General features: G+C 40.6%; 1 protein-coding gene across 4 annotated transcripts in view; it reads left to right on the top strand.

Annotated features, from left to right (window-relative positions):
• Window positions 1-350: 350 nt before the first annotated feature.
• csnk1g2b (casein kinase 1, gamma 2b) overlaps window positions 351-10,861 on the top strand; it is a 29,348-nt gene continuing 18,837 nt past the window's right edge. For 2 of the 4 annotated variants that reach the window (XM_028403292.1, XM_028403290.1), the window contains exons 1-2: window positions 351-497; window positions 3,375-4,171. In XM_028403292.1, the coding sequence (XP_028259093.1) occupies window positions 3,944-4,171 (228 nt within the window). In that variant the 5' untranslated portion in view covers window positions 351-497; window positions 3,375-3,943. Of the gene's footprint in view, window positions 498-609; window positions 746-3,374; window positions 4,172-10,861 lie in introns of those variants that run through there. The other 2 variants (XM_028403291.1, XM_028403293.1) reach the window with 2 other exon arrangements.

Below are 10,861 nucleotides of genomic sequence, written 5' to 3'. Positions count from 1 at the left end.
TTCTACCAAGTTTGGTGAGTTTTGGGGCATGTTGAGGTGTCCAAAAATGCGTGAAATGAAAATCAAATTATTTTTCACACTGCTTTTCTGTAGGGCTAGTTCTCTGATTTTCTGAATATAAATACGCTCTTTAAAAGTAAGTTAAGTAATAGAGGAGTTAGGATAAAGAGAGATGTGTTGCATGTTTTCACTAGGTGTTCTACATTTGATTGTTTTCACATCCTTTTAGCTCCAGTTGTAATGAACGCGCACAAAGACAGTTCCGTCAGAGCAGAGCTGCGCACGCCTGATGTTGTGCTATTCACTAAAGCAGCTGCGTCTGTTTTCTTGCGTAGCGCGGTGCTGTGGGGGCCAGCGTGACGCTGTGCAGCTGAGGGAGGCTTAAAGAGACAACAGTGAAATCATAGCAACTTGAGAACAAGAGAAACCAAAAGGGAAAAGCACCAATAAACGAAGAACCATGACTTTGACTATGTCTCGATAGCTACTATTTAAAGGTAAACTACACTGTTGTGGTGACACAATTTTATTTGCAACCCGTGGTTTATAAAAGATGCCGAGTGTTTGCCGTACTTGCCAGTGTTTCGTGTGCTAGCTTGCTAAATGGCTAGCTAGTGAGCTAAGCGGTAAGAGATCCCAGGCAGCCGTTTGGTGTGCAGTCGGTTGTTCAGGATTAAGGAGTTGCCCGGCAGTGGTCGGGGTTATGGCTGTAGCTGGAATCTGAAGTGAAAAACGACATAGTCAGGTGAATCAACCACCCCTTTTATCATTTTGCGGCTTCATACGATAACATTAGTAATCGCGTCGCTTGGGACCGTGTAATTTCTCAGTTATTAAGCATTACTAACTAGCCAGGTATATGTAGCATAGAGGATGTCAATCAATGAATATTTTATGCTCTGTCCCTCTTCGACTTGTTCAAATTGCATTGCTTTGCTAACGTTTAGTCCGTGTTGTTTTGATGCTGTGTTGTTAACAGATTAGTCAACGTAACATCGTTAGCTGTTTTTTTTGTCAGGCGTTGGGCCAAAAAGAACGGTGTTTTTGGTAGGTACTAGCTAGGTTAGCTTAATACAGCAGTGTGACGTTTATGCTTGGCCAACAGTGGGAATAAACATCCGCGATAGATTAATAGGTACTTAAATGCTGTATGTATAGTTAAGACATTCGTTTGACAGAATCCAATAAGCTGCAATTGAAAGATACCAAGCTATCTTGAGCTTCCCAGCCATCGCCAGGATAGCCTGAGAGTATCTGGCCTTGTCCGCAACCGGCTAGTCTGATGTCAAACCTAGCTTGTTTGGAGACCTTACCGACGGCATTTACTACTAAAAATGCATTTTTTTCTTGTTTTTGTTATCGCATCGGAAAACAAAGGCCGTGTAACAAGTATAGGAAGCGAGTACGTGGAATCACCCAAAACTGACGCCAGATGACAGCTGTTAGACTCCATTCGGTAGCCAGTTAGCTGTTAGCTATCATTCACATTAGCTCAAAACGGCAAGAACTTCAACCTACGACGAGGAATATTTGCCATCCCGGTGTAGACACAACTGCTTATTGTCAGCAGAGTGTTACCTGTCGGTATCTGGATTCATATTGTTAACGTTTGAATAGTCTTTTGTCGTGTTATTGCTAGCTAGCTGTATTGACTACATTGTAGCGGTTAACGAGCAATGTCTGCCTCAAGATTTCGCTTTAACAGGTTTGTCGTATTTGATTTCTTAACTGTTGACTGGTTTCTTGAAATTCATTGCCACCCACATAATACGTTTTAGTCATCTCGGTAGCCGCGCCAAACAGCTGATATGAAAAACAATTTTCAACTTCCTGAAATGGGGCAGTCTTGCCTAATGGGGCTAGCAAAAGTTACCTGAGAGAACACGTTACTCATCTACACACATAGTGGTTCTTGTGATTTAATTGCACGGAGTTGTGTTGCTTTTGAGGTATCTTGATGTGCTACACCTTGTGCACTCTGCTGTTGCAGGAGTTGTTGTAATCTTTTGGCTCTAATGGTTTTTCTACCCATCTCAGTTATCATACAGCTTATCTTGTGGCAAGGTTAGTTTCATTTTACTTCATACAGAATATCTGGTTGTGTGTATTGCCTCGTGTAAGGCTGTATGGCCCTGTGTAAGTTTGGGTTATGTCTGTTTTTAGTACTCACAATCACCTGAAGGGATTTTAGACTTTGGTACCTATTTAGGAAAAACACTGTTTACACAAATCAGTGCCCAGCATACTGAAAATTATACTAATAATGCTGTTATAGTCTGTTAGCTAAAACTGAACTAGCTGTAGACTAGAGCTTACTCAAATCCCTCCAATAAAAGGCCATTCCAGTGATGCAGATGTTATGATGAGATGAGACATTACAGCAGGCATTGATCTGCGTAAGTGCCTTTCCATTGGAAAGAGTAGCTGCCCCTCACAAGTGCCTGCATTACCTGCTCTGCTCAGCACCAGCAACGTCTTGGATCATGGACATTGGGGAGTTAAGAGAGTGGATCTGAGTAGAGAATGACTCCATGTGGTTGTTTGTGTTATTTGCTTAGGCATAGCCAATTTTCCCTGCCAGTTAAAACTGAATATTATGGTTGTAATTTATGTCCTCCAGTAATAGCATACAGCCTAGCTTGATACCTTCTATTTCCTGGTAAGCATCCTATTTCAGACTTTTTTCGTGGCCTCTTATTTATTTTCTTGCAGAACTCTGAAGGTCTTTACATTGCCGTCATTTTCTTTTTATCTGATAATCGACACCTCTGCAAAAGCAGCTGAAGGCTTAAACTGAATTTACCTCAGCAGAGTTTCATAACATAATTCGTGTTGTAATCCATGCACTGTTATTTGGCTTTTCCAAAAGTAGGGTTACTTGTAAATGAGATTTTTCCCATGTCTGAGGTTCACAGTGGAATTTTTCTGCTTGTTTTTCTTATTGATTACTTTATTGAATTTGCTTTGCGCCAGTCTCCATCAAGATCTCATTTTAGCTGTAGTAAGGAAGAAACACAGTAGACATAATTTGATATTCAAGTAAAAGGTTTTCCTTTTTTCTTAAAAAAATAAATCAATTAATGTCCTCCAAATGACGTGGGAAAGGATAATGATTGGTTTGTCAGGTTTTGGCTCTTTGATTGCTTTAGAAATTGTTTATATAGCACTAGTTACTACTTCACTATGTGTACAATAGGATAACAAATGCTCATGTTATATAATTTGCATCTAGTGTGTGTTTTATAAGCATCAAAGAAAGAGTAAGTAATAACTGAGGTTATATGTGAGCGATGACCTGGCCTTTTGTTACAGTCTACACAGACAAATGGCATTTTTATCCATGGACTGATTTCCATTTGTTTTTGATTCTGCAGATAACCCAGCTGACATCCAATCAACCTGTCACCTGTCCTGCCGACTGCCTTTTCTCTTACTCTGGGTTGCCTCCGCTGTGGGCTTGCAACATGGAGTGTGTCCACTATGTCACTGAAGGCTGACTAGAAGGAATGAGGCACTCCAGGAGATGTTCCCAAGTGGCCTTGTGGATGCAGTAGCAGGGTTCCGGAGAGCTGTTTTATGACTAGTATTTCAGGTGTGTCTTTGGGCACATCCTAGCTCAGCCTGCCTATCTGTCAGGCATGGACATGCTACTCTGAGACTGAAGGCAGAGAAACACACAAGAAAGAAACCCCTGTGGTAAACAAGGAACACGAAGAAAAGAAGGGATAAGCTGTCTGACAGAGACACGGGTCATTTCAGCCACACTTTCAGCTCATTCAAGTGTCTTCTGAGCCACTGCGCATTTTAACAGCAACACCTTTCCTCTATCCTGTGAGATTTATCTCCCTTCCCTCCCTAAAGTCTGCTCCATCGTTGTTATTGGAGTTTCTGTGGTTTGCATGGCTGGAGAATAACCGTGGAGAGGCCAGGGTATCACAAGCTTATGGATTTTGACAAGAGAGGGGGCAAGGGAGAGACAGAGGAAGGGAAAAAGATGTCTAAGACGGCAGGCAGCAGGACTGGACATGGGGGCAGGAGTTCAGGGACCAATTCTGGAGTTCTTATGGTTGGCCCAAACTTCCGTGTGGGCAAAAAAATCGGCTGTGGGAACTTTGGAGAGCTGCGGCTGGGAAAAAATCTCTATACTAACGAATATGTGGCCATCAAATTGGTAAGTGCACCATACCATCATACACCATCATTTTGGTATATATATATTTACTATCACTTTACATCCTAAGATGAAATGCACAGCTTCACTTCTGTGAAATTTGTTTAAAAGATTAGACTTAAATAGATTTTTAAGTTGAGTGCAATTGACTCTTTGACCTAGGAGCAAGAGAGACAGGAAGTAGGAACTCTCTCTCCACCCCCCCTTTCCCACAGCTTGCTTTTATGTTCTGTTAATGAGTCAACCATGTTCTGCTTGTGTTTATCACAGAGGCAAACATTGCCCAGTTTAGTCTCAGCATATCCTGATCCATGTCTTATTTGTTTTTTGAAGAAGAGGGGTTACATTAGAAGTCTGCCTTATCATCACCTCAGATTGGTTTTAAATAGCCCTGTTCACATGGCCTGTTCAACACATTGCTTCACATTCACCTTAATGCATCTTACTGTTCTCTGTGAAATGCATGTAGTTGGAGCAAAACATTTTGTTAAATCTCTGTGATGGCGACAGGCAGTGACGGCTGTGTGAATGGTCAAGTCGGCACGGTGGAACACTAGAGACAACAATATACACGAAGCACGCCACTGATTGTGCAATGCTAACATGTCCTTTGAAAGCGTGCAGAGAGGCAGTAATTTGTAAATGAGCAAAGGTGAGCCGGGGCAGAATAGAGAGGGTACTTTAGTTTACTTTATATCGCAATCTCTGTGTGAAAATGGCTTCTGTGTGGTTGAATTTGTGCCTTGAAGGTCTTATGAAATGAGTCACTCGATGTACATCAGTAAAAGAATATTTTCTTTTAAACTGTCATCTACATTTTTTGTCAGTGAAGTAACAAGTAAAAAAAATAACAATGTAAATACATGTACAGGCTCTTATTTAATAAGTGCACACTGTGCCTCATTAGCAATCAATAATTACAGTCTCTTTGTTTGGTGTCAGCATGAACACTTTTTTAGCAGTGCTGGTTCGTAGCATTCAGACAGGCTGTGAAAAACCACATGAAATGTCAAGGCCTGTTTGTTTTCTGGTTGTTAGACTCCGAGGCAGTAAGGGACTGCTCAACCATTTCCTCAGCACATCAACTTTTCTTTTCACACATTTTTCTGTACTATAAATGTGCTGCCACTTGAAGCACTTTGATACAACTCAATGTCCTCATGTAAGCAAAGTATTTACACTGAAGCTAATGTTGGCTAGGCGTCATAATCACCGCAGCTACACTGTCCTATCTATGATTATTCTTAACATTTCTATCTCTCAGGGAGGTCATTATCTCTGAATGGGCATTCACTGAAAGCTTTGCTAACCACATGGAAGGCAGAGGTTAGCAAACAGCTGTAATTGCAGCTCTCCTCTCCTCTGAAATCTTTAATTGTGCTTGCTGCCTCTCCCCCTTTGCCTGTGAACCCTCCCATCTGTTGGGGTATTTTTATCCCCATGGTGTCCAGCTATATCTGGATCTGGCATTAGAGCCATCATACTGCTGCATGGATCGTGTGGCCCACTGGACCCAGCATTTATCTAAATGTATAATGGAAAGAAGAGGAAGCATGTCATCAAGCTCAACAAGGGCTGGCTAATAGTTTGGCCTGATTATGAGGAGTCAGGTTTATTTAGGGCATCAGTTTGGGTGCTTACTTTACATTTGTGTGGTCTTGTTGTTAATTGTATTTTTTAGAGCTACACACTAGTTGCTCTCTAATGATAATAATTATTGTCTCTTTTAAAGAATATATATTTTTAAAGATATATTTTCATTATACACCTATGTAGTTTCCAGTCTATACTCGGAGATTAAGCATAAGTGGACAAACCGATTTTTGTGACAGGAATTGTAGCACCCCAAATCATAATCGAATCGTGAGGTGCCTTAGATGGCACACCCCTACTAGCCTGACAGGAGAGAGATTCTCCCTTGTTGATTCTCGGGTTAACCCAGACTCTCGCGCAGTTGTCCATCCACATGTTTCTGTCTGTCCCTGATCTCACAGCTCCCCGGGGTAACCCAGTGAATGTCACTGCCAGTCTAGTGGGGCTTCTGTTTTGTCAGAGGCTGTTACTGAGCCTTTCCTTATGGGCTAAAACAAATAACAGCCCTGTTATCTACTACCACCTGCCAACACATGCTCAACGTGAGAGGTTTGTCCTCCTTTGTCTGCCAGTCACTTAAGCGATAATGGTTCACTTGTAGTCCAAAATATTAGCTGCAATGTATGGCATAAGGAAATTGATACCTGATGATGATTAATCTGTCAGCTGCTTTTTTTTAAAAAATACTGGATACATTTAGTAGAAGTAGTGGCTCATAAGTGATCAACTCTTCTCGGTGAAGCTTTAATGATGTTTGTAAATTATTACTTGAACAAAAGTTGTTGATCTACCAGGAAACTAATAAAGAAACATTGTTTGGATAGCAAGTATTATCTGGCTGGTTAAATTATTTTTAACCTGGCTTCTTTATAGTAATGTTGTAAATGTTGGCCCGTACATGTTGATTAATCTTTAGCTGTCTTTTATGTTCTGAATATCTTGTGCAGTTGGGCATTTGTGTGGCATTTGTCTGCACCTGGGACAAAGGTGAATGCCAGTGTCACCCTGCTTCACCACGTGATTGCAGAGATAGAGATGTGTGGGAGGCCATTGCACTACCAGATCCCCTGCCAGTGGATGTAAAACTGCTGCAAATGTTGCTGCAGAAAGCAAGAGAGAAGAGGGAAACTGCTGAGTGCTGAAAGGTCGTCTTTGTTGGCAGGCCTTGTCGACACACAGTGGTTCAGTCTTTGGTTCAGCTGGGTGCTTTCTCACACTGACAAACGCCTGTGTGATGGAAGCAGGACCGTATAGCCACTGCTGTAAGTACACTGCAGGCTTTGCTCCCGTGGGGAGATCCCAGCGTCTTAAAGAAACACTACCATTAATGTTCGCTTGCTGCTGGTCCTTACTACAGAAACTAGAAATCTAATCGTCACGCTCATTCAAAGGGTAAAATGACACATCATCCCCATCAGTACACTCCCTGGCATGGTGACATAACTGTCCACTGAGAAAATGGCCATCTAATCAACTTTGTCCCTGAAGCATTTTACACATTCGACACTCTTGTTGTCTTCAGTTTCTCTTATCAAGGTCATCTGCTCTTTTTTGGCCCCCTTATTGTTCTTTGTGTTGGGTTTTCACCGGTTCATCGTGCAGACAAAAACAAACTTAACCGGTCTGATATAATTATTGTGATTGACCATTCAGTGACAGATTTGAGATATTTGTGTGCCTTGCTGCCTGCTGATTTGTTATTATCAGTAATGAGACTCCTCTGTTTTTGATCATGATGAGTGGCTGTAATATCTTGTGAGATAAGCAAATGCTATTGTTGATACTTCCTGTACAGTGCTTCCATATAGCCCTGTGAGAGGGTGTTGACATTGGAGAACATCTAGAGAGACAAACACAGTAAACACTGTGCCTACTGTGCATTGTGTGCTGGCCATGTACCAGCCAGTGTTTTATATTGACAGTGTTTCTTTCAAAGCGAGGACATATTTCTGACTTGAAATTGCCTGTTGCTTTAGGAAAGTGCAGACTTAGTCCAGGCTTCTTATTCTTAGACTACGACCTTGATTGCTCTGGGGGAAAGGACTAGTGCCAGTGTCAGGCTTTATCAGCTGAAGCTACAGTTAATTACAGGAGTTGGACAATGCTACATAATTTAACTCTTGGTTGTCTGATTTGTGTGTTTTGCTGGCATGTGTGCCATTTATATCTCAATAAAGATGTTTACTTAGATGAAGAGAAATCAAAAGTCTTGGACTGTCTTTTTGCTGTTTGGAAAGTTGTCTTTTTGGTATGTGAAGAAATCACATTTTTTTCACACAAGTTCAAGACAGCTTAATTGGATAGCTTGGTTAAATTCAGTATGGCAAGTAATTAAAACAAACTGAACATGAGTTAAATCTTTCAGGCTTCATTAATTAAATTTTTTATGAGCTACAGGTCACATGTTAATAATGTGTCGTCCCTTTAATTTACCAGATACCATCAGCTCCACATTATTTTGGATACTTCTGTTTTGAAACCTCTTTTACAGGTTATGTAGTTTCAATTGAACAAATTAATGACAATGACAACAACAACAAACTAGAGAATGTACTGGGCAAACGCTACCTGCCACATTTTGTTGTTACAAATTATTGTCTGCTTAATTTAACTAATAAATCTGTAAATGCTCTCCTTCATCCAGGTCATGTTATGTCATGTTTAAATCGAGACAAGTGGACTCATAGCGCAAGATGATAAACTCAAGATGTTTTGTACTGTGGGATGAGTCCAGTTGCCTCGCCTTTAAACTTACCTAATACACATTTATGGCTTATGTTTGATAAAGTTTGGTTGTCAGTGATGTGGTGGTTGGGTGTTTGAGCCAATACAGATGCTGTCCTGTGAAGGGGCATGGTCTCTGGTGGACCTTGTATTGTGTGGCTGAGTCAGAGATGCAGAGGCATATGAGTAAAGTGGTTTATGTGATTGAATATCACAGTAGTGGTCAGTCGTGATATTCTGATGGAAATCTGAGGTGTTGTTCTTCTGTGTGCCTCCCACTGAAGCATGATAGGCAGCTCTTGTTACAGTCTAGCTCAGCAGCTTACACCAGCTCGCCATGAGGCAGTTGTCGAAAAACTGTGAAGGCACAAAAGCGCTATCAGCATGTTTGGCTGGAATTAAAGTGACATTTTGACGATTTAAGTTCTTCCCTACCCTGCCTGGGCTCTCTTGAGTGCATGCTGGGCAGCCTGAATGAATAAATCCTTGGATGTCAACACCATGTAAAAGCCTACCTTCAGTCAACTAGCTAATCCTCTAATGAACCAGCAGTCAGCAACAACACAGTATGTTCACACAGACATAATGTTTCTTTGAGAAGATTTAGTCACAGTCACAAAACCTGCACAGAAAAGGAGTTAAATCAAGAGACTGTTAGGAATACAGTAAGTACAAATGGTGACTGCACAAAAACATAGGTTTGAATATGGAGTAGGGTGTGTTTGCTACAGAATAGTGTTTGCTGTGTAATTGAACCCTCTGAACGTACATCCTAGATCGTTTCAAAGCACCAGTCAAATTTTCCATTGAAAATGTTTAATGAGCTGCACTCTTGTGCAACTTGTATTTCTTAAATGTATTTCTTAATGTTCAAGTCTGTAGCAATAGTCACCAGTTTGTCTTTCTTTGGTTATAGTGACTGCCATGAATTTACACTTTACTGATCTGTTTTGACTGTTTTTACAGCGTTGTAATTGAAGTGGCGAACCTGAGCCAAAATAACCAAACCAGAATCAGATGATGATAATTTAAAAAAGAACAGGAGCCAGACTGACCTCAGATTTATTTTTGAATTTGCTTTGCAAGGGAAAAAGGCAAGGTTTGACAATTAAAGCTGCTTCTTACCAATTCAAATATGGTGCTGCATGGCCCTGACATAAGATATATAGACCAAATGATTAATGACAGAGATAATACGGGCAGCTTTTTATTTAGGTTATTTAGGTACACGGCTTACAGAAACATAAAAATAGAACTGTACCATTGTCAATTATATAGTTTATTTATAAACATCTATATATAGTAGTAGTAGTTTAGAGAGTGATCCCAAAATGTAAAAAAAATTTGAAACCTGGCAAAATAAAGATGGTTCCTGTGGGGTTTTCTTGTAATGTTGCAGAAACAAATCTGTGGTGTTTTACATGGAAGTCTCCAATACCTTGATAATACCAAACATTTTGCAACTTCTATGGAAGCCATCTTGACTACGAGCTAATGTGATATTCCGTTAAAGTCTCATACTACCTCTTGTGCCACATTTCTCCTATAGGCGGGTGGTAACAAACTCCAGAACATACAATTGATGTCCAATCCTGTCCAATCCTGTCCAATTCCAGCAGTTCCCAGTGATCAGCACTGGGAAGCAGCTGATGGCTCCATCTGTGTTTGTTAAATCTGAACTGAAATAGGAGAAGTTCTGGACACCAGCAAGCTGTTGCTGTCTGCCACTGCTCCCTCCTTAACACCACTTCTCAACTGCTGACCATAAACACAGATGCATTTGCCATTTCCATTTCTCTTAGCCTCACAGAGATCATCTATCAGTGTCTTTGATTCTAATATGAAGGCTTTCAAGTAAAGATGCACTATGTTGACATTTGAGTTGCTCTGTCTAAGATGAGATGAGCAACATCTCCAGTTGCATATTGTGAAATGCTTTACTGGGAGTCAGGCAAAGGTCAGTGTCTATTCTGGGCCTTATGCATAATGCTGGCTCTCTTCCCCTGGATGTGGTACACATAAGTATGCATATACACACTCCAAATATCACCTTATTTATGTGTTTCATTACATCATCCCAGCTGTCACCTACTGTATCATGCTATTTTTAACATGCGTGATATTCATTGTAGGGTCAGAGGACAACTTTTTTTTCTTTCATCACAACATGGTGCCTCATGTGTAGAAATGACTTTATTTTTTATGCCATTAACATACTGCAAAAAAACAATGGGAATTGACCACAGAAAAAGTTTGCTGAATACTTACTAATTCTGGTCAGAACATTTGGGATTATTAATGTGGACATACTGTGCACATATGCTGTACTGACTAGATGCTAGATCTGTAAAAACGAAGGCTGTTTTTTCTGTG

This window comes from Parambassis ranga, chromosome 4, assembly GCF_900634625.1.
Source record: "Parambassis ranga chromosome 4, fParRan2.1, whole genome shotgun sequence".
NCBI classification, from domain to species: domain Eukaryota; kingdom Metazoa; phylum Chordata; class Actinopteri; family Ambassidae; genus Parambassis; species Parambassis ranga.
The sequence above is the reverse complement of the archived record's forward strand: the minus strand, read 5'-3'. Positions and strand labels throughout refer to the sequence as shown.